At 58.0% G+C, this 23,192-nt stretch overlaps 1 protein-coding gene across 7 annotated transcripts in view; it reads right to left on the bottom strand.

Annotated features, from left to right (window-relative positions):
* The window catches only part of CELSR2 (cadherin EGF LAG seven-pass G-type receptor 2), a 28,602-nt gene extending 11,110 nt beyond the window's left edge, over positions 1–17,492 (bottom strand). For all 7 annotated transcript variants that reach the window (XR_015254957.1, XR_015254955.1, XR_015254956.1 and 4 more), the window contains exons 1-17: positions 13,648–17,492; positions 8,654–9,301; positions 6,514–6,736; positions 5,984–6,099; positions 5,719–5,807; positions 5,178–5,335; positions 4,587–4,750; positions 4,308–4,433; positions 3,777–3,943; positions 3,209–3,496; positions 2,951–3,125; positions 2,575–2,716; positions 2,296–2,416; positions 1,713–1,896; positions 1,435–1,536; positions 702–796; positions 277–486 (exon numbers count right to left, since the gene is read on the bottom strand). Coding sequence is in view for 4 of the 7 variants with exons in the window: in XM_086717746.1 (XP_086573872.1) it covers positions 277–486; positions 702–796; positions 1,435–1,536; positions 1,713–1,896; positions 2,296–2,416; positions 2,575–2,716; positions 2,951–3,125; positions 3,209–3,496; positions 3,777–3,943; positions 4,308–4,433; positions 4,587–4,750; positions 5,178–5,335; positions 5,719–5,807; positions 5,984–6,099; positions 6,514–6,736; positions 8,654–9,301; positions 13,648–16,972 (6,333 nt within the window). In the remaining 3 variants the exon portion in view is untranslated. The remainder of the gene's footprint in view (positions 1–276; positions 487–701; positions 797–1,434; positions 1,537–1,712; positions 1,897–2,295; positions 2,417–2,574; positions 2,717–2,950; positions 3,126–3,208; positions 3,497–3,776; positions 3,944–4,307; positions 4,434–4,586; positions 4,751–5,177; positions 5,336–5,718; positions 5,808–5,983; positions 6,100–6,513; positions 6,737–8,653; positions 9,302–13,647) is intronic.
* Between the last annotated feature and the right edge of the window lie 5,700 nt (positions 17,493–23,192).

The raw sequence follows: 23,192 nt of genomic DNA, 5'->3' as shown, positions 1-23,192 counted from the left end.
GCAAGGTGGGCAAGGCCTCTGCTCCGAGGAACCTGGTCAGGCCAGGCCCCAATACAAACGTTAGTTTCTGTTAGCACCTTACTAGAAAAAGAGCTGGAAGGAGATGCTCTAAATTCCATGGCTCGAGGGACCTCCCGGAGGCTTCATGCCAACTGGGAAGTCCCCAAAGGCAGGGATGGAGAGTGTTCCCCATTCAGCCCTCAGGTTGCCCCAGAAACGGGCTCACTCACCATGACCCCCATCTAACCAGCCAGCCCTGCCCCATCCAAGCCCCACCTCGGTGAAGTGCACATCCTGCGTGGCAGACAGCCCAAAGCCCCGCTGGGCACTCTCATGGGCCAGCAGCCGTGTGGCCAGCTGGTAGGCCACCTTGACATCACTGCCAAAGTAGCCAGCCGTGTGCTGTGTGGCATTGCGCAGAAGCAGAGCCAGCCGCTGGGAGCGTCCCGAGTCCAGACCTGATTCATTCCGCTGTAGCCGCTCAGCCTAGGATGGAGCCGGACAGGACAGGGATGGCGGGAGGTCAGCACAGGAGGATAGCAGTGAGGTCCCCAGAGGGCAGGACTGGAACTCTGGAGTAAAAGGGCCTCAGGAAAAGGGAGAAATGGCCACTCCCAGTGGGGGGGACCCTGGGGGCTGGAATTCCAAAAGCCCTTTTCTCAAAGCTAGCAGCAGTGAGGGGAGAGAGGAGGTTCACTTACAAAGCCTTTCAGCTCTGAGAAGGTGACTGATGTGCAGTTGAAAAGGTTTGGGGGGAGCCACCCCCTGTGTTCATCACAGTGGCGCACAGCAGTCCCTGGGGGAAGGAAGCCCAGATGGCAGGCCTCAGGACAGATACAGGATGCTTCCCGGACCTGCCAGAGTTCCCGGGTGCCAGGACCTCATGGGCCAGAGACAGGAGACAAGCAAACAAGGGCCCTGCCCTCCTGCAGCCCAGATGAGAAGAGTAAGAAACCCCTGCAAGATGGGCCCAAACAAGGATGCAGGAGCACAGGGCACACACTCTCCTCAAGCCCCTAGACATCGCTGTCCCTCTGCACCTTGTGCTCTCTGCCACTCTCTGCTTATGAACTCTGTTCATCATCTCAGTCCAAGGACCAGGACTGGGGCTGGGTCCCCTGGAACAGCACCCAACAGCCCCTACTCCCCAGACTGCCTTTCTAGTGGCATAATTCCTGTTCCAGGCGGTGAGTTGAGGATGGGAAGGAACCCTGTGTGATTCATCTTTGAATCTCTATACCCATCACTGTGGCTGCACACGGCAGGTGTTTCAGCATTTTTGTTAAGAATTCAGGATGTAGGTGCCCTTCATCCCGGCAACCCTGGGAGCAGAGCAACAGTGTGGGACATGGAGTCTCCAGGACCTGGAGACCAGAGAGAGGTCCCGGGATCTGCAGCCAGTCCTAGTGATGACAGGCCAAGTCCAGCACCTACCAAAGGAGCCTTTGGGGCAGGGAGCAGCAGCAGGCAGTCCGAAGCGGGTACGGGGCCACCAGATCCCAGCCTCGATGGCCCGTGGGCAGCTGTCGTAATTCACTGCAAGGAAACACACAGGGTCACCCAGGAGTAGCTGTCCCCCTGCAGCTCTGCTCAGGCTCCCAGCCCACCCTCAGCAGCCTCAGGACTGCAACCAGCCCCTGCTCCTGGCATCCCTGGGACATCGGGACCTGGCACACAGCAGGAGAGCCACCGACCCAGCATGGGAGCCCCACCTTCACAGCCATTGGTGGTGACCTCAGCAAAAGGGTTGTCACAGCGGTCACACTGGCGCCCAATGACGCCTGGCTTGCATGGACACTGGCCGTCCTCGGGGTCACAGACGCGGGACAAAGAGCCCGTGGGGTAGCAGTCACAGAGGAGGCAAGTGGGGCTGCCAGGGGGCCGGTAGTGGTTCTCCTGAGAGGGGGGACAGAGGATGCGGGTCACTGGCTCAGGCTCTCTCTCCTGGATGCTCATGGATCCTTTCAGCTGTGGCCCCTCTGGAGGGAGGCTCGCTGACTTCAGGTCCCCCCAGGAATGGTATTCAAAATATTTAACTGGTAACAATTTGCGGTTTAGCCCGTCAGTGAGATGCCAACCAGTCAGAACTGGTTGCAAACAACCAGTGAGGCCAGCCTAGAGTTCACTGGTAGAGTATCCATCCTGGGTCCCCCACACCCCAGACACATCAGAGCACGGGGCCACTTGTCCACCCCGTCAGAGCAAGGGCACACAGCCCTGAGCTCTCTCTGCAGTAAGGCCTTCTCCACTTAAGGGCCCAGGAGGCCACTGTGGAGGCCAGGTGGGGGCTGTCACCTTGCAGTGGCACTCGCCGCTTGTCTTGTTGCAGTCTGGGTCGAAGCCTTTGCTGACATCACAGTTGCACGGGCCGCACGTGGGGTGTCCCCACCAGCCTCGGGGGCAAGGCTGGTCAATCCTGCAGAGAGGAGCCCAGGCGGACATGAGCTCCCTCTGCCATCCTTGTCTGGTGCAGCCTTGTGTGGCCCTTCTGACTGTGGCTGTGGCTCACCCAGGTTCATGGTGCTCTGAGGGACACCCCAGAGACAGGCAACGGTCATGCCCTGGTCCACTTACCTGGTTTCACAATATGGCCCAAGGTAATTTGGGGGACACTCGCAGGTGTAGCCGTGGGGGGCACTGGGCTTTCGGATACACACGGACTGATGCTCACATGGGTTCAGGTCACACACGTTAGTACAGTTGTCGCCATAGTAACCTGGGACCATAACGATGAGAGAGACTCAAAGCCCACCCTCCCCTGGCACTTTCTTCAAACCTGCCTTCATCCACCACCTTCCAGTCTGAGAATCATACCAGCTGGCTATGGCTTTGCAGTGCAGGAGACAAGGCTCAGAGAGGTCATATGACCCACCTCAGGTCACACAGCAGAGCTGAAATGAGACCCTGGGTACCCACCAACCTGCCCCATTTCCCTGGATCCCTAGCATACCTGGATCACAGCTACAGGAATAGCTGTCCCAGTCATCACTGCAATAACTGTTGGCAGGACACGGATTCGAGTCACAGGGGTCCGGCAGGCTACAGCCTGGCTCCACATTGATGCTTTCCCCACGGCCAGGATCCAGACTGCTAACCCCCTCGGGCGTCTCGCTTACCCTCACACCCTGGGAGGGACGGAAGCGGTATTGGCCCTCCGTGGAGCAGGCCTCCAGGTGGTGAGGACTGGGAGGCAGGGGAGGAGGCTCACCTGCAGACAGCCCCGGAAGCCGCGGGCCACCCCACCGGCTGGCCCAGGCACTCCCCCAACTGTAATGTTGCTCAGGTGCAGCCCATGCAGCCGGGGGCCCAGGTTGCCCTCTGCCCGCTGCTGCCCGTAGTCAAGGGACAGGATGGCATGGCCAGGGCCCCCACTGGCTCCCAGCGCCAGCTGTGCACGGTGCCAGTCGCCGTCATTGGCCCGGCCTGGCTCCAGCTGGAGAGACGAGGCCTGGAGCCCTGTGCCCTCCACACTCAGCACCACATGGCCTTCCCTCAGCTGGCAGCAGGAGAAAAGAAAAGAGGGTCAGCAGACTGCCTTAATCATCTCTTCTAGCCCACTGCCGTCGTTCCTGGACCACCAAACCCATCCTACTGCCCAGCTGAGGCCAGAGAAGAAAAGGTGTTTTTTCCCTTGGGGCCAATAGATGGCAGCAGTGATCCAACAAACAGCTCTAGCGGCCTCTTCCTTGGGGACAAGAATAGACCCCGCCCAGCCATCTCTGACCAGCCCCCTGGAGGCTACAGCAGCCCTGGTCACTACCCCCTCCCTGCATCACCTGCAGGGTGATAGTGCTGCGCCCCCTGGTGACAGCCTGCAGCAGGACACCGTTGGCCTGGCGTGTGCGGAACATGAGGCTGAGGTGCCAGGGCTGGGAGATGGGCAGCGAGAGGCCGTGCCAGGCCACCAGGCTGCTGCCCAGGAAGCGCTGCGGGTTGGCCATTTCTGAGGAGGCAGATAAAGGCAGATTCTGAGGGGTGGAGCAGCCAAGTGCCCCAGGGGGTATGATGCTCAGAGGTGGTGGCTCTGTGGGAGGCAGGGCACTGCCCCTCCTAGTGCCCACTCCCCTCGTTGGCCCCACCCTCCAGAGCATTTACCTGTCCTGCGCCTACCCCATGCTGTGCCCAGGCCTGCCTCTGACTGGGCCCTTTGTCTCCAGTGCTACCCTCTCAGGGCTCTGCCCAGACACGCTTTTCCACCTACAGCCCAGCCTGGCTGGGCCCTGCCCAGCGCCTGCCCCGACCCTGCCAGTGTTCCCAGCATTGCTAACAGCTCTCGGGCCTCAGCCTCTGCTGGCTGCCCCTCCTACCCTGGGCACAGCTCTTGCCCCCGAAGCCCAGAGGGCACTCGCAGCTGAACGCGTCCCACTGGTTCACACAGGTGCCCCCATTGTTGCAACTATTGCTGTCACACACGTTCTTCTTGGCAGGGCAGCCTAGACGGGAGAGAAAGGGGCTCGGGTCGGGGCTCCAGACAGAAAACCTGTAGCCGGAGGGGCCTCTGAAACCCCCAACATGTCCCCATACCAGGCCCAGCCCTCCTTTCTGCACTGGGTTCCTGGCCTTGCCCCTGCCCCAGGTCCCCGTACCAGGCACGGTGCCGTTGTTGGCGATGAAGTCAGCCATGTCTACGTGCCGGCTGTCCACTTGCAGGTTCCTCATGCAGCCCACAAAGTGCCGCGTGCGGACAGGGAAGCTCTCGGGCAGGTCAGGTACCCCACCCAGCAGCAGGGGCCCTGTCAGATCCAGAGACCTGGGGGAGCAGAAATGATGGCAACGTGAGGCAAAACGGGGGAGCTTCTGGCTCTTCCTTCTCTCCTCTCCCTGCCACCAGGCCAGAGGCGGGAAGGGTCCAGGCAGGAGCCCAAGGGGCCCTGGAGGAAGCACAGAGAAAGCGGGGCATCCCAACCTGGAGCCACTCTCATCTCACACCCACCATCCCCCCTGCACCCCCCAGACCGCTCCATGAGACCCTGCCCTAATCGCCTAACCTTGCCGTTCCCGCTCCCCAACCCAAACCTCTGCAGAAGCCTGAGCAGGGGCTAAGGGAAGCAAGATGAGGGAAGGCCGCCATCTGGATTGGTTTCCATTTCAGGGCTCCCTGAGGCCCACTGTCTCAACCTTCCCTCCCTGCCTGGCCCCACACTGCACCCCATCCCTCAGCCCTCTCCCCTGCTCACTTTTTGCTGCCACCCTGGGTACCCTGGGCAGCACAGGAGTAGTTGCCCAGGACAGCTCCAAAACGCAGGGCCACTCCTGTGTCACAGCCATCCACGGTCACCACAGCCACCTTCTGTTCAGATGGACCCTGCGGGAGCCCTGTCTGACCTAACAGTGGCTGGACAGGGAAGGGGAGAGAAGAGAAACAGTTCAAGAAGCCCACTAGGTTCACGGGCCAGGCACAAAGGCACCAGCACATGCTGACACCGCTCTGTACACACATATATACAGGTGTGCACACGTGTGTTCACGTGACATATGTGCTCGACTGCATTCCTCAATGTCTGCTGGAGTGTGTGCCTGTCTAACAGGACAGGGGACATCTAGTACTGCCGGGTGGAAGGGAGACACCCTGGCAAAGTGGCAAGTTCCCACCCCCTTCCCCCCCTTCCATCAGAAGTGTCACCCATTACCAGCCCCCCTGGATGAAGCACCACCTAGATCTGAGCACCTGAGCCAAGGACAGAACCCTCCAGCTCTTTGACCCCCTCCCACACTCACCTTATTGTAGTACTTCAGCTGGACTGTGTGCCACTGTCCGTCACTGACCCCTCCGGGCACGAATGGAGACACAGTGGTGGTCGACTCCCCTGGGGAAAGGACCCAGGTGAGCTGGGACGTCAGATGAGGGCTGGGAATGGGGAGGGTGTGCTCACAGTTGGGACTGGGCCCAGGTTGGGCTGGGAGGGCGTGTGGCTTGGGGTCAGGGGCCACGACACATAGGGCCTTTGGGAGACGGGCAAGGACATGGGGCAACCGGGATCACCTGCAGAAAAGGTGAGCTGGACCTGCTCCTGGATCACCTCGAGGGCCACAAAGTCATGCTTCTCGTTAAAACGTCCGTTGTATAACAGCAGCCCATCGCGCTCCTTGGTGGCAAACCTGAGCAGGAGGTGGAGATGGGGGCAGGGAGCGGGGCACCAGCCTAACCCCAGCCACCTAACTAGCCCCTCCCTGATCCTACTCAGGACACTCCAGAGGGCTGACACTTGGCTAAGGTTATGGGCTGTGGAGCTGGAACGTGGAAGATGAGCCCAAACCAGAACTAAAACCAGAACCCTGACCTCCTGACTCCCCACCCTCAAAAGTAGGGTAGGAAGAGTGATAAGTGGACCCTGGCGGGTGAGGAACGTCTGCTGGCAGAGCGCACAAGCAACTCTCAAGTGCAGAGCTGGCTCTGCCAACAACCTGCTCCAAGCACTTTCGCTGCCTGACCTCTTGCCTTGCGTGCAGAATGGGAGACACCCCAGGCTCCCGCCACACTCCCTCCCCCCAGCTCAGGGCCCAGCCACTCACGAGAGGGCCAGGGTGAAGTGGAAGCGCTGGCGCAGGCCACGGAAGGTGATGAAGGAGCGGGCGGGGAAGCTGCGCGTGGTCACCTGGCAGTAGGGCTTCTCGAAGTCTCCAGATGGGCAGTCGCACTTGAAGCCACCCACCAGCAGGTTCACGCAGGTGCCTCCGTTCTTGCAGACACCTGGGGTGCAACGGCCTGAGCGGGCACTCACCTCGCAGTGCTCACCTGGGCAAGGGGAAAGCCAGGGCGGATATCAAGTGCCTGAGAGGGTAGAGTAACTGGGACGGCTCCTCACCCAGCGATACCTCCCATAACACTCCCAAATTCTCCCAAGCATCTGCACCTCCTTTCATGTGCCCACCTTCTCTGAGATCTAGGAAACCGGGGTGTTGTGTCTGGCCCACCGTGCCATTCTCACCACCATCCCATTATACTGCTCCCCTGCGAGTTCCTTGAAGCTCCCAGGCCTTTCTGTACTCCTTTTGGGGCTCAAGTGCACAGGCCTGCCGGGGTCTCTGGTCATAAGGCCCAGGTCCTAGTTAGCCTTTGGTGTCCTGGCTTCCAAGCAAGCTTGGGGGTGTTCTGTTCCCACAGGGGTGGATGTGCATGGAGGAAAGAGCCTGCAGGACAACACCAGGGCTGGTGCCAAACCCCCTTCCTCCCACCCTCCCACTGGTGCTTTTGTCTCTGCCAGGCGCCAAGATCAGTTTCCCTCTCTGGGGAAGAGACCAGGCTTCCACTTCGGTTGTCAGAGTTATGGGTGGGGGGTGAGGGGTGGGGGAAGCTGGAGACTCCCAGGAATGGGGCAGAGAACTCCCGCCCTGAGTCCTGGGGCCCAGAAGGAGGCCCTCTGTGCACTTGGGAGATGCTGACAGATTGGGGAACTGAGCCCTGGGAGCAGACCAGGATTTCAGTGGAGGAACTGAAAATTCCAACAACATCAGATGGGAAAATCCACCCCTTTCTCTCCCTCCCTATTCCCAGATTCTAGAGATAGGTTCTCAGCTCCTGTGCCTAGTGACTGGCTCTTGTTTCCATGGAAACTGTTGTTCGCCTACTCTAAGCCCCCCTCCCCATCCTCCTGGACAAAGACTCCCCTCCCATCCCCCAAGCCCTCCCCTCCCCTCCACCCCCACCCACAGCAGACTGAGAGGAGTCAAGTCTGGCAAGTTCTGGGCAGGAAGATGCAGCAGAAAGGCGGTGGGGTCTGCCCGCCAACGCTGGCAGAGCCAGTGGGCATGGCTGTGGAGGAGAGAGAGTAGGCCTAACCTATCTGGGAAGGAAGGGCCCAGGGAGGAGAGAAGGGGGTGTCCTGAGGAGAAACAGGAGCCTGCAGGGCGGGGTCAGGAGCACAAAGCAGAGGCCGGGGAGAGGATGTGTAAAAACCCAGGTCACAGGCCAACTGGGAGGCCTGACCCTTTTCCCAGCACCTGAGCAGGGGTGGAGCTATTCTGCTCAGGGTCACAAAGGTACACAGACCTTCTGAAACAACCCTACCCCGCACCCAAACCCCTCCAGTTTTTTCTATGCCTTCTTCTCAACGCCTGGGAAGAAAAGTATGGGCTGCAGCCCAAAAAGGTAACTCACTCAGTGGTGGGGGAGACCAGATTCCAGGCCCAGCCTCAGGTCTAGTCAAGCTGTGAGGTGAGACTCAGAACAAGTCGCCTGAGTCCAGTGGTCTCTTAAATCACAGCCAACACCTTCCAAGGGCTGGCTCTTTACATGTATTAAGTTAATTACATTAATCCTTACAACCACGCTGTGAGGTAAATCAATTTATCATCTCCATTTAAAAATACCGAGACACAGAGAGGTTAAGTAACTTGCCCGAGGTCACACAACTACTACTAGTGGCAAAGCTGGAATATAAACCCTAGCCAGCTGCCTCTAGAGCAGGCGCTGACCTCACTTACTACGCTGCCTGGGATGGGGGTGGGGAGTGCTGGGAGAAGGTGGGCTCCCCCCTCCTCCCTCCCCAGTAGGTCGCTGTAGAGGAGCAAGTGGGATCTGCAGATGGCCAGTGTAACCTGTGCCTGCCTTATTCTGGAAAAGAACGAGGCAGCCCCGGTCCTTAGCCTGATCTGTGCTTGCACTGAAGTGTTAGCCCTCCAGAATACCTCCCCCCGACCCCCTCCAGCTCACCCGTGTAGCCGTCGCGACAGAGGCAGGTGTAGCCGCCCTCTCGGCTGCGGCAGCGCCCATGGGGGCCGCAGGGCCGCGAGTAGCAGAGGTCCACCTCGGTCTCACAGTAGTCGCCCGTGAAGCCGGGTGGGCAGCGGCAGCGCAGCCCCCCAACGGGATGGATGGGCCGGAAGAGCACCGAGGAGGAGGCGATGAAGGGCGCGGAGGAGTCAAAGCGCAGCACCGACACGCAGCGCATGTAATTCTCGCAGGGCTCGCGCAGGCAGATGTTGTCATCGAAGGGCAGCACGCGCTGCGCCGAGATGGCCGTGAGCAGACTGCGGTTCAGGTACAGACGCTCCTGCAGGTCCTCGGAGGGCAGGAAGGGCGGCCCGCCCCCCGGCCCAGGCGGCTGGCCCACCGACAGGCTCACATTGAGGATGTGGCCACCGGGGGCGTCGGTGTCCCGCTGCACGTTGAAGACCACCACGTGGTCTGGGGGTGTGGCCAGCGTGGCGGCCACCGCCTGGATGAAGAGACCCAGTAGGGGGGACAGGAAGCGCTCTGGCGACATGTCCTCCAGGCGCAGTGTGATGCTGTGCGTGAGCATTTCGTCCGTGATGATGGTGACACGCAGTGCGCACTGGGCAGTAACACTGTGCACGCCGTCTGCGGATAAGTGACATGGGTCAGGACCTGGCACAGGGCTGGGAGGGCAGGGGTGCCAAGCCGGAGACCTAGCCTTGGGCAGGAGCACCCCAAGAAGGGAGCGGGAGCCGAAATCCAGCCCACACGCTACTGAATTGCCCAGTTGCCACAGTGGCAAAAAGTGCCTAAGAGACTACATGTAGGGAAGTCACACCTTGCTGGATCGGCCCCCACCCACACTTAAGGTGATTCCATTTTTCACAAGTTCTCTTTGCATACTTTACAAAAACCCTGCAGTGTGAAGAACGGCATGTCTTTTAATGTTTGTGCACCTTTCCCTGTCCAAGCCATGACTCTTACTCTCTTACACCAAATTCGGGACTTCCCTGCACAAGAACCCAATTTTGCCTATTTCTTACCTTTCTACAGGGCCCAGAGCACCATGAGATACCCACAAAAATGATCATCCTACCCCCTCAGCCTCTATACCTCAACACTACCATAACCCTGACCCTGGCTGTGCTCCCTCCTCCCGCACCGAGGCAGAGTGAGGGGTGAACTGGGTCAGTGGGCCACCCAGTCCCCCTCCCACTGAGCCCCATGGCTGCTTGGGCGCAGGCCTGCTATCCCCATAGCAACGCCCCACACAAAGCATTCTTCCCGCCCAACTCTCTGGGCTGCTGAAGATAGCCTGGGGAGGCCTCACCCCAGGAAATCCAGCTGAGCCACCTTTCCAGGGGCTGCACCACCCATTGCCCTGATGCTGTGAGAGATGGGGGTGGGGGGCAGAGATGGAAGGGCCTGGGCAGCTCTCCAACCTGAAACCCCAGAAAAGCCCCACTAGGCTGATCTCCCCTCCGGCCTTGGGCCTCTAGCTATTTTTCGCCCGCTTGGCTCACTGCATTGCACCCAGATGCTTGCTACACCTGCAGGCCACACACTCACTTATAAACAGCTAGGTGCTAACACACTCTACTGTCTCACTCCACCCACACTCTAAGCCCAGAAATACCATGCACACCTGAATGCACATATACGTGACATTGGATTTTATTTAGTTCGAAAATGAAAGCTGGAGGCCAGTGGGGAGGAGGAAATGGCTTGGCAGGGCTGTAAAGGGTATTCATTTTTTAAATTTACTACAATGTCCTACACATAGTAGGTGTTCGGTAAATGCTAAGATGCTGATGTCTCCATAGTGAGGAAATGATCTTTTAAACAGCAGGAGGGGCCCTGAGTTGATATTAAGAAGGAACCCCTAGTGGGAACAGGGCAGAAGATGGTGTTTCTGGGGTGGGGTGGGATTAGGGGAGGGACCTGGGAATAGATTCTGCTTCTCTGCCGTACCTACGGGAGGTGGCTAACTACACCAGGCAGCTCAGCTCAGCCAGGGAAGGCTGAAGGCAGACACCCATCTCAGCCATGGCTTTGGTCCACCCACCTGCCCTCCAGCCTCATCGCAGAGACTGCCAAAGCCTGCCTGCTCTCACCAGCAAGCTTGCCTGTCATTCCCCACTTCTGCTCCTCCTACTCTCGTCTAGAGCTACCGAACACGCTGTGCCTTCCCACCTGGCCTACCCACAGTCCTCCTACTATTCTAACCTGCCCCAAGCTCACCTACTCCAGGAGGCCTGCCCAGATTTATGACCTCAGGCTCTACTTTTCTCCCTCTTTCAGACCACCCTGCACTGAGGTGGGGAGCTGGCACAGGGCTCTCAGGCACTTGGTGCCTCTGCCCAGTGATTCCTTGATGGGATAGTCCTTCCAGGCAGAAAGCTGCTGAAGAGTCCACACAGAGCCCCTAACTGATTAGGGAGCGGAGGGGGCAGTCAAAGCCAGTGAGCAAGAGAAACCTCACCACCACTCAGCCCCGGGAACAAGCACTCCTCCCTGTGTCTCCCCACTGCCGTCCCAGGCCCCGCCCATGCCCCTCACCCAATGTGTCTCTGTTGCTTCCCATCTGGTCTACCATCTGTGACCACCTGCCCCCTCTTCTGTTGTCCCTCATCCCCAGCAGTCAACCTACTGCTCAGTCCTTCCTCTTTGTTCCTCTCCCTTGCCTTGACCTAGGTCACCCCTCAGGTGTCAAGGCAGGGTGGGAACAGGGGTCCCAGGTCCCAGACTGTGGCAGAATCAGACTCCAAACCTGTCTTCCACTGGCAGATGTGCCAGTGGAAGCGGTAGGCCTGGAGGGGGAGTGGGTGGGGGTCTGCCGCTCTGGGAGCTGACCAGACCATGCACAAGAGTTCCTGTGTGTTCCAGCAGAGTAAGAAAGAGGCAGGGAGAATTGGGGCCTCAGAAGAGCCATCCAGCCCAAGCTGGGGCAGCTTCAGCCACAGGGACAAGAGGCAGGGAAGTCAGAGGGGCATGAACGTGGAGACCAAACAGGGGAAAACAAAGACCCAGAAAAAGAGCCAGCAATGGAGAAAGTGGGAAAGGAGGAGAGAGCTACACAGGAGATCAGGAGAGGGCAATGAAGTGGGGCAGAGCAGGAGGGCCCCGTGGGCAGGGGCGGGTAAGAAAGAGAGACAAAGAACAAGAGAAGGAAAACAAAGGGGCAGTGGGAGTCAGTTCCCCCTCACCCCAGCCTCCCTTAACTTTGGGGTTGCCGTGGTGACTGCCTCCAAGGGTCAGGGCTTAAGGGACATGGTGGGGCCAGGGCTGGAGGGCCAGCCTGAGGCCTTCCCTTCTGTTCTCAGGGAGCTGTGGTCAGGGGTTCTGTCCAGGTAGGAGCCTGAAGACTGGGTGGGGCCTCCTCAGTGTCCTGCCATACTCGCCTAGGACAGGCTGTGGGGAGGACAAGAAGCAGAGGCCCTTCTTTTCCATCCCTCCCCACAGCTTGCTTCTCCCAGCAGAAAAGGGTACAGGATACAGGAGCTCGAGCCCTTCACTTCCTCCTCCTGGAGGGAAACTGAAGCTTCAAGAGGCACAGAGCCTTGTCCATGACCTCTAAAATCTCTTATCCCCTGGCTCCTGTGGCCACCTAAGGGAGTAGGGCAGGGGAGGCATCTGTCCAGGAAGGACCCAGAGCGGGGAGGGGGCTGACCACACCCTGCATCTCACAGGTCTTTCATTGCCCTCTAGGCCCAGACTCCCTGAGGTGGCAATAGAGGGGTGCCAGACTCTTTTCTTCTCCTCCCTTATGTGTCTGGAATGGGGTATCCTGGGCCATCCATCCCTAGGGTGTCTCTAACAAGGGGCCCTCATGGGGGTGCCAGTTGTTCCCAGGCTTGGGGAAAGGACTCGGCAACCTGGGGCTGGCCCCCTCCCTGCCACTGCCAATCACTCCTCATAGCTGACAGAGAAGACAGAATGCCGCCCCCCTCCCCCCAACTCTCCTCCCCCAACCCTCTGTCCAGGGAGTCTGCGGGCTGAGCGCTTGGCCAAGCAGCAGGAATGCCTAGCCTGGGTCCTGGCCAGGCTCCCACGCCCCAGGACTCTGTTCTCTCCCCACTGGAGCAGGGGGCTCTACCCTCAAAGACCACCAGTCCCCTCGCTCATCCTGGTCCCCATACCCCATTCCTTGAGTCCAGGCTAGTCACAGACAGCAAGGAAGGCCTAGCATCCTAAGAAGAGCCCACGGGGTGGCAAGGCAGCCCAGGAGGCCTCAGCCTGGCCCTGGCTTCACCGCAGCCCCTCCCCCAAGCTGGACCCCGAACCATGGCCTCTGACAGTGGGGTCTGTTTGGACAGAGACAATGAGCTCTGGCTTCACTTCCTGCGGGAGCTCTGAAGGGGTAGCCAGGCCAGGCTCTTTCTGCCTGGAGGGAAAAGAATGCACTAGACAAAGTCCCCCTCAGCCAGTCTGGGGCTCAGCCGGGAGCCAGAAGGGGCCAGAAGAGGCCCGACAGCAGGGTCCTGACCCCTCGGCGGCAACCCTGTGCCCCACAGCCCTCTGCTCTGTCAGAAGGCTGTTATGAGATCACAAGAATACCCTGCCGGGTGTGAAGGGGTGCTGAGGGGACCGGCTCACCTCCCTGCCCCACACACAACACAGTCCTCTCTACCCCTCCCCCAGCTCTCCTGGCCCCCCAGTCCTCCACGTGCCTTTTTTCTTTTCTTTTCTTTTTTTTTCTTACAATTCTTGGCAGCCATAGCCAGGGCAGCCTCGCCACACTTGCCCTGCCACGTCACAGGGTGGTAGGCAGGGGGCAGCCAACCGAAGCAGCCCAGCCCAGTCTGGGGTGGCAGGCGGGGCCTGCACCAGCTGCCAGGATTCCCAGGGCTCCTTCCCAAGCTGCTTCTCACCCCTCAACCTCTGTGCCAGCCTCTGGGCAGAGAGGTGAGTCCAAGGCTTCTCCCTGGATGGCTGCCCAGGGCCTCCTCCAATGGCCGCCCCCACCTGACACCACCTGGGCCCTTCCTTACCTGACACTAGCACGCTCATGATGGCCTCCAGAGGCCGGTTGTTGTCCAATGCCCGGCTCAGCCTCAGTTCGCCTGTGGAGGCATTGAGCAGGACGAGGCTGAGTTCATTCCCCCGCTCAAAGCTGTAAGTCAGGCTGTCTGAGATGTCAGGGTCATGGGCAGGCACACGGCCGATGGCACCCCCAGGGAAACTGCTTGAGCGGTTGGTGACATAGTTGTTGAAAAGGATCTCAAAGTTGCCCAGCACTGGTGGGTTGTCGTTGCGGTCAAGCAGGCGGACGTGGACAGTAGCCCGGCTCACCAGGGGAGCCGACGTGGCCTGGATGACCAGGATGTATTCAGGCCGGTCTTCATAGTCCAAATCCACCAGAGCGGTCAACTCCCCAGAGAAGATGTCCAGTTGGAAGACCTCAGGGATGTTGCCCTCCACTATCTGGTACATGATCTGGGCATTGGTGCCTTCGTCAGGGTCAGTGGCTGTGACCCGGGCCACGGCCAACCCGATGGGGCTGTTCTCTTCCACAAACACATCAAACTCGTCCTGCTCAAAGACGGGTGGATTGTCGTTCACATCCAACACAGTGACCGTCACTTCCATAGGCGTGCGGGCGGGAGGCATCCCCTTGTCCACTGCATATGCCCGCAAAATGTACTGGGCCACGTTCTCACGATCCAGCCTCCGAAGCGTTCTCACGATGCCTGATGTGGACTCTACGATAAAGTCACCATCTCCATCATCACCCCCTTGGAAGGTGTAGAAGACCCTGCCATTAAGGCCAGAGTCACGGTCAGTGGCCGAGATCTGCAGCACACTGGTGAAGGGGGGCACATCCTCATAGACGCTGCCCTGGTAGGAGTCACGAAGGAACTGAGGGGCATTGTCATTCACATCATTCACCAGTATCTCCAGGTAAGTTGTGTCAGACTTCTGGGGAATGCCATTGTCCCGGGCGGTGATGGCCAGGGTATAGGACACTTGATCCTCGTAGTCCAGCTCAGCCTGGGTGGTGACAGCCCCTGTATCTGCATCAATGCGGAACTGAGGGATGCTGTCCTCCATAAAGTAGGTGATGCGGGCATTCTCACCTGTGTCCTCGTCCGTGGCACTGATCAGCACCACCGTGGTGCCTGCTGGCCGGTCCTCATTAACATTCACCGTATAGTGGGAGCTCTGAAAGACGGGACGGTGAGTGTTGGCATCAGTGACGTTCACTACCACCTGTGCCGTGTCCTGCCGTGTGCCGTCAGAGGCAGTGACAGCTAGCACATATTGCCGCTCAAGTTTGTAGTCCAATGGCAGCGCGAGCGACACCAGCCCACCACCACTCTGGCTGGTGATGGAAAAGCGGTTACGGGTGTTGCCACTGGTGATCTGGTAGGTGATGACGCTGTGGGCATCACGGTCCACAGCCGACACTGTCACCACACTGGTGCCCACAGCTGCATCCTCATTGAGTCTCACCGTGTACTCTGGTTGGGTAAAGGTGGGGTTGTTGTCGTTGACATCCAGGATGGTCACACTGACACTAGCTGAGGCAGTGAGCACTGGGGTGCCATGGTCTCGGGCTTCTACCCCAAAGCTATAGAAATCAACCTCTTCCCGGTCCAGCTCAGCTGCCACAGAGATCCAGCCTGTGCCATTGTTGATGGCAAAGGGAAAGTCATGCCCAACCCCGGCAAGGCGGTATTCCAGGCGGGCATTGTCACCAGCGTCGGCGTCAATGGCCTGGACATGGAGGACCAGGTAGCCTAAAGGGACACTCTCCAGCACAGTAGCCTGGAAAGGGGTGCTAACAAAGATGGGGGCATTGTCATTAATATCCAGGACTTGCACTGTCACCAGGCCAGAGACGTTGGAGAGCGGGGGGCGGCCACCATCCTGTGCTCTAACCCGTAGGGTATACTCCTTGGTTGTCTCATAGTCAAGAGGGCTCACCACATCCAGAGCTCCAGTCTGGGCATCCAGGTAAAACTGTCCCCGAGCGTTGCCACTCATGATGCTGTAATGCACCAAGGCATTACTGCCCTTGTCTCGATCTGAGGCTGTGACCCGGAGTACCGGGGCCCCTGGGGTCACATCCTCACGCACCTGGACCACGTAGCGCTTCTCACTGAACTGAGGGGCATTGTCATTGTCATCCTCCACAGATAGGAACACAGCAGCTGTGGCACTCCGTGGACCGGGGTCCCGACCCTGGTCACTTGCCTCCACTGTCAATTGGTAGGATTCTACTTCTTCCCTATCCACAGGGCCACGAGTTCGAATCACCCCAGAGCGAGGGTCAATCTCAAAGACTTCAGAGGGGCTGCCACCGGGGCCCTCCAGTAGGCGGTACAGAATATTGGCATTGGGAGGGGCGTCACCATCTGTGGCTCTGACCGTGAGCACCTCATAGCCAACCTCCAGGTTCTCCCTGAGGCTCTCCTTGTACTCCTGCTGCTCAAAAACAGGGTCATGATCATTGGTGTCAGTCACCAAGATGGTAAGTGTGGCCAGGGCACTGCGTCGGGGCATGCCATGATCCTGTGCCGTGACCCTGAAGACATGGGTGCTCTTGGTCTCACGATCTAGCTCCTCGGCTGTAGTTACAGCCCCCGTGATCGGGTCCAGAGAAAAGAAATGTTTGGAGCGGCTATCAAAGAGGGCATCCATGGTGTACTCAAGCCGGCCTGCCTCACCCTCATCTGGGTCAATGGCCCGCAGGGATGCCACAGGGGTACCAGCTGGCTGGTTCTCAGGCACTGTGGCCTGGTAGCTGGGGGGCTGGAACTGGGGGGCTGTATTCACATTCCTTTTCCGACGCCCGCCCATGGACTCTTCTGCTGACCTTTCCCCTGCCCTGAGCCCCGGGGTCTGCGCCAGCTTGCAGGACTGGCATCTCAGCCGTGGGGCCTTTAAGCACGGGTGTTCCTGGGGCAGGGTGAGCTTGCCCTGGGGGGAAACGTGGCCTCCAATGCCCAGGAGACGACAGCTCCATGGGCAGCCTTCAGGCGCTGGCGGCAGGGGGATGTGGGCTCCGGATTCTGGACACCAGACCCTCAGACCGTCGTGGTGGGGCACCAGGTGGCCAGTCAGCTCCGTCCCTGCATCCCTGCAGCGGCTGGTGTAGAGCCAGAGGTTGGAGGCTGAGGCTGGACAGAGCCAGCCTACGGGGGCGCAGGCCCCTGAGGAGCCACGTCCCCCGGGCCCCAGGGAACGACAGGGCCCCACTTGGTCTCCCAGCAGTGGCGGCAGTAGCAGCAGCAGCAGCAACAGCAGCAGCAGCGGCGGCGGCGGCGGCGGCAGTAGCGTTGGAAGGGGGGCGCGGGCTGCCCGGCTCTGCATCTCTCCCTGCTCCCGGCCGGCCGGGTCAACGGCGGCGGCGGCTCCTCCTCCGGCTCCAGCCGGCCCCGCCGCGCCTCATGCCCAGGCCGGGGCGCGAGTCCCCGGGGGCCACTCGTGCGCCCCTCGGGCCTGCGCTTTGCTGCCTCGGCGGGGCCCGGCGCTGAGCTCTCCGACGCACCCGGGCTCGCACCGCTCCCCGATCCCGGCCCGCGCCCGAGTCACCCCGACCACCGCTGGCTGGCGCCGCGCCTCCACTTGCGCGCCCGGCTCTCGCCACCTGCGCCCGCGGGCCCCGCGCGACCCTGGCCCTGCCGACTTCCCGAGTCTCGAGGTGCCCCTTTCGCCCCCGCGGGATCGCCCACCTGAGCCCGCGGAGCTACGCACCCGGACCCCGGCCGTCCTCGACTGCCCCGCGCCACTCGCTCGCGCCCCGCGTCCCCGCCGAGGCTGTTGCTGTCTCTGCGGCCAAGGGCCCAGCCCCACCACGATCCCTCGCCTCCCCGGCGGGCGGGCGAGCTCTGCAGAGCGGCGGCGGCAGCCGCGGCGGCGGCGGCTCATTACCATAGACCTGCTCGCGCCGCCGCCGCCTTAAAGCGGCAACGCCAGCCGCACCGAAGGAGGTGGGCCCCACCCGGCGCCCTCCTACGCACCGACGTCCTAGGATTCCCGCCGGCCAGACCTCCATTCCCAATCCCTTCCCAGGCCTGCCCCTGGGCCGGGGCCAGATCCCTACCACAAATTAGAGAAGAATTAACAATCAGAAGCCAGACAGAGAATGAGAATAACGGTGTTTGTGCCCTAAGTATGCTTACAGGTTTTCAAAAATATTTTGAAGGGCTCTCAGAGACCAAGGGCCCACCTCACACCAGTCACCATGGTCGGCTGCTGATAAGAGCCCTCGGGTCCTGGGTCAGGCTGAGCTAAAAGGGGCCTGCTCAACAGTATAAAGCCTCCCCCATATTCCAGAGTGACACCCCACCTCCCTGGAACACAGAGTCCTGAGACCCCCATCCCCACCCCTCATCCAAGTTGTGGTCTAATTAGGATGCCCCTTGGGGTCCAGTTGCTGGGCTTGGACACCCCTGGACTTTGTAGGGAGCGGTAAGCTGGGACTGCCAAAGCCAAAGCCAGTCGGTATAAACACACTAATATCACCAGCTTCTGAGGCCCAGAATGGCTGAAATTTTTACCGGGTCACAAGGCTGGTTGGGGATGGAGCCAAGCATGAGGACCCAGGCTTCCTAGATCCTAGACCAGTGGATTTCACTGCCCCATAGGGCCTCCTGTCTGGAGAGATGACCTTTTGCCCCCCTCCCTCCTTCCCCATCAGCGTCCAGTTCCCCTCCTTCCACCCACAGCTTTGTGATGAACAAACAGCCGTGCCTGGTGCACAGTGTAGGCCTACAGACTGAACCTTGCAGTTGAAAGGGGTGTGTAGGATTCCAGGAGCTCTGGAGGTGGCCCAGGCATGGAAACTGGGCCATGAAGAAAAGCCAGGCAGGGCTGGTGGAGGGTGATCTGGAAGGAGCTTCCCTGTCTCACCTCCCAATCAGAGACGCCTGTTCAGGGACAATAGGGCCAACTGCAGAGACTGCAAGGGGCCTGGCCAGGCAGTATGAGGGCTGGCCTGGGGAGGAGGGTAGGGCTTTAGTCTCAGTCCCACCACCCTCTGGTTATGTGACCTTGGTCAAATTCCCATACCTCAATTTCCATTTTGTAAAATGAGAGGATTGAATAAGGTACCTATATAAGGTTTCCACAAGTTAAATTAGCAGTAGAATCCCTTTTTCAAATGAAATTGAAGTAGAAGTCCAAAATATTAAACAGATAAAAGTAGTGTTCCTGGAATGAAGTGCAGGTTTGGGCTCTGCCCTATCCCCACCCCTCTGCCCATCAATACATCCCTGGGCCACCTTGTGGGGCTTGTGCTCTGGAGGAACCTAGTTTGAAAAGCATTGAACCAGATGCTCCCTTCCAACGCTTCATTCTGGTCACAGTAGAGGGAAACATGAATCCCCTCTCAGGGACCTGGGGCCCAGGGTCACAGTGTGACCATACAGTGATGCCTAGGGTGAGCTGATATATCACTTTCTCCTCAGGGGAAAGGAAAGGAGATGGGCCTTGGGGACAGCAAGAGGGATTAGGGTTAGGCTACATTTCTGGTAGTGGTGGTGGAAAGGATGGGGAGAAGGAAGTGGGAGGAGGACACGTGGCTCCTGGGAATGCTTTCGCCTGGATTGAAGATGAGCTTTCTTCCTCTGGGCAAGGCCAAAGGCAGCTCCAGAAGCAGAGGGATGGCTTAAGCGGCCTCTGCAGGGCTCTGCCTCTCTGGACTTGCTTTGACTCTGGTTTGGGAGGATCTGGGGCTGCGTGGGCATTTTGCTCTTCACCTAATAGCCATGTGGCACGGAGAATGCTCAGAAATTATACCATCTGTTAATTATCCTTTGAATCAGGGCTGGGTAATGAGACTCTCATTTCTGTTGAAGGCCTAAGCCAACACGTGGGGAAACTGCAGCTTTCCATTCATCTCTCTCCTTTTGTACTAAACTAAGCTTTCTGGGTGGGAGAGAGCAGCAGCCTTGGCTCTGGGTCATGTGTGGATCCCGGTTCTGGAACCTAGCACTGAGGCAGGGGTTGCCATGGAAGGCACAGGAACAGGAAGCCTCCTCCGGGTCAGTGGCCTTTCTACCCAAAAGTAGACAGTTGTGGGATGTGATGAACCTCTCCTTTCATCTCCAAGTGCATTTGGCAAATAGCCCTTAACCTTCTCCCTGCCCTGCCCCCAGGGGCACAAGACGGAGCTGCCTCTCCATCCACTGTCACCTCCTCAGCAGCATCCACCTCCCAAAAGCTGAAAGGAAACTTCCAAGTCTTCTGTGCACCAGAGTGTCTCCGACTAGGGCTTGCCCTGGTGGTGTCCTCCTTGACCCCTAGAATAAGGGGGCTGCCTATTTCATGGAACTTTCCAGCTATAAGGAACCTTTAGACCTCCCTCCTATGTGGGAGAAAACCAGGGTGAAGCAAGATCCTGGAGTCTGTTCAAAGGGAATTTACTGCTCTTCTAGGCCAAGTTTTACAGTGGAGGCTGGGGAGGGAAAGTGACCTGCTGGGATAGCCCCAGGCTCTCCCCCAGCTCTCATGGATCTTCCTCACCCAGGCTGTTTCCTGAGGGTTCCCCGGGCATATGGAGAATACATTTCTGCATAGGGCCTGGCCCTGGCTCTCAGCTGAACATGACAACATGGGTGAAGTGCTCCAGGAGCAACCGAGACAGAAAGGACTAAAGGAATTCAGAGGAGAGAGCACTGAGGGTCGAGTAAATCCTCCAGAAAGCCCTGGTAGGACTTAGGTTGCATCTCAAATCAGAAACAGCATTCCTGGCAAGAGGAATTCATAAGCAAATCCATTTAACCTGCAGGTTAAGGGTCTTCTCCAAGGTTACACAGCTTGTAAATGGCAGACCTGGGATTGGAACCCAGGCAATCTGCTTCCAAAGTTCATGCTTTTAAGCATTATACTTATGAATGAATGAGATGTGTCACCTTGGCTGAAGCCAAGGTTGGGGTGGGTATGTTGTGGCCCAGCACAGTAGGGGCAGACAAGGCCACATTTGGGAAGAACCAGGTGACCCCTGTCAGGGCAGATGCTTGTGGGCTGAAGTTCTAGGACCAATGGCCTGCTTGAAAGGAGGGGTGTGGAGAGAGGCTGCAAAAGGGAAGGGTCACGGTGACCTTTGCTGTGGGTGGGCAGGGCAGTTTCTCAGGCAGGAGAGAGAGGTGCAGGGATCCTGATTCTCCGAGGGCAAGATCCTGTTTCTGGGCTCGGTGTTGCTGTATAAAGAGCACAGAAATGGGAGGGGAGAGGCTGGCCATGTGGAACTTCAGACATTGCTGTTCTGGGACTATGGGGTGGGGTAGGATGGAAGGGACCAGGAACCAAAAGTTGGGGCAGGCCAAGACCTGAGTGTCTCTGGTCCACACTTGCCTTGTGTGCCCAGTCCGCTTCCCTGCACTTTTCTTCCCAGCTGAGGGTGCTCCTTGAGGACGGACCCCCAACTCCATGCCTGGCACTGAGGGGCTTTCCGTCAGAGTTGTGAGGATGCTTGGAGTCTTCGTGTGATTGCTTCCCCTCCAAACCAGTCTCCACTCAGCAGCCCAAGTAATTGTTTCTAAATCAATAAACATTTTTTAGATTAAAAAAAAAAATCTCTCCCAATGTTTTATTTTGGAAAATGGCAAGTGTTCAGAAAAAGGGCCAGAGGTGGGACAATGCACCCTCAGATACTCTCTATCAATTAGATTCACTAATTGTGGACACTGTTTTTTCTCGCAGTTTTTAGGGAATGAAACGAAAGTGAAGTGCAAACAGCATGGCGCCTCAACCCTTCGCAGCCCAGCACGCCCCTGTGCATTGGAGCTCTCTCCTGCATCCCACAGGGTGGCTGCCACACCCGGAACACAAAAGATGATTCCTGGTATCATCTAATATCCAGTCTAATCCAAATTCCTTGCTATCCCTCAGAGGTCTTTGATAGCTGCTACTTTCAAACCAGAGGTTTATATATAACATTTGGTTGTATATAATTTTAGTTTCCTTCCTTCCTTCCTTCCTTCCTTCCTTCCTTCCTTCCTTCCTTCCTTCCCTTCTTCCCTCCCTCCCTCCCTCCCTCCCTTCCATGTGAAAGTGACTGAAGGGTCCAAGCCAATTTTCTTATTGGATATGCCACATGCTGGATTTATCTGATTAAAAGACCCCTTATTGTTGTCTTTCACAGAGTAATACTGCAAAGTCTGATCTGAGCATGTTGCTCTCTTCCTGAAAACCTTGCGCTGGGCTTTTTGGAGGTGCTTGAATAAAAGCCAATTTCCTCATATTGGTCCACAAAGCCCAGAGGGGCCCAGCCTCCACCCCCTTCACTCTGTTCTGGGCACCCTGGCTTCCTTCCAGCTGTTGAATATGGTAGCCTTAAATAGCCCCTTTTTTCTTGGCACATATCACAAGTTATAATTACATACAGCATTTATTTGTTAATTTATTTGGTTGACATCTGTCTCAGCCACTAGCAGTAAGTTCCAGGAGCAGAGAGAATACGTGTGTGTTGAAGACTAGCACCGAGCACAGTAGGCAACACATAGTAGGCACTTGGTAAATACTGGTTAAATGAATGGATAGATGAGTAGTTGGATGAAAGACTGGCAGGCTGGCTGGCTGGCATAGAGGAACGACCAGGTGTTTGTCCATTCTTGGAGCTACCATCTGGGAGGCCAGGTGTGCCTCTGGCCTCCTCTGTGGACAGCCCTGAACTCACTTACTTTAACCACAAATCTGTATTTCCAATGCCAGGTGCAGCCAGGAGCTGTAGGCCTGATGTCCCAGCCAACTTAGATAGACTTTCTTTGAAGCTCATTAAAAGATGGCACTAGATGCCTTAACCCAGCGATAGGTTCCACCCGCAGTGCCATGCTATTTGCTGAGGGTGGCTCAGTAGGTCTAGCATTCCATACGGCTGATGTATAGTCCATCCAAGATCCAGCTGAGATCATTTTTGGCTCCCGAGCACACAGGGAAAGAGACGGAGCCTGGGGCTGAGCTACGAGCAGCATATCCCAAAGCAACATCTGCAATAACTTAAATGTTAAGTGTATCAGAGCAGGCCTAGGAGAGAGCCCTGTCTGCCCCTAGTTATGCTCCAGGCACCAAACTAGGTGTGAGAGGTACACAAATGAACAAGACTAATCTGTCTAATGTGGACAGAGACAAATGTAGTGGTAGAGCTGTGTTTAGCTGTGTTAGTATTTCTATGTGGGGTGGAGGAGTTAGGGAAGGCTTTGGAAGAGTGTGGACTCTGGCTGAGAAGTCTGGGCTTGACTTGATAAGTTGAGAGAGCCACCTGCAGTGTTGGGGCTGGGGAGGGCAGGACGGTGGCTGTACCTTCAGAAGCCTCCTCCCACATCGTGACTAGTCCCACTGAAGGAGGAGCTGGGGGTACAGACTAGCAGGACAACAGTCCAGGAGGAGAGCCTGTGTTGTGGCTGGGGAACAGGCTGCCAAGGGGGCAGATCTGAGTGACCAAGAGACTCAGTGGGACTGTGTGAGGCAGGCCACTGGGGATGAGGAGGAGGTGGTCCAGGGTGACTCTCAGGTGTTTGTTTTGGGTGTCTGAATACCCAGAGGAGGGAGAGGGCAGAGGATCAGCTAGGGAGCTGGACTTTGTGCT

This window comes from Puma concolor, chromosome C1, assembly GCF_028749965.1.
Source record: "Puma concolor isolate L17-30 chromosome C1, mPumCon1.1.hap2, whole genome shotgun sequence".
Classification (NCBI taxonomy): domain Eukaryota; kingdom Metazoa; phylum Chordata; class Mammalia; order Carnivora; family Felidae; genus Puma; species Puma concolor.
The sequence above is the reverse complement of the archived record's forward strand: the minus strand, read 5'-3'. Positions and strand labels throughout refer to the sequence as shown.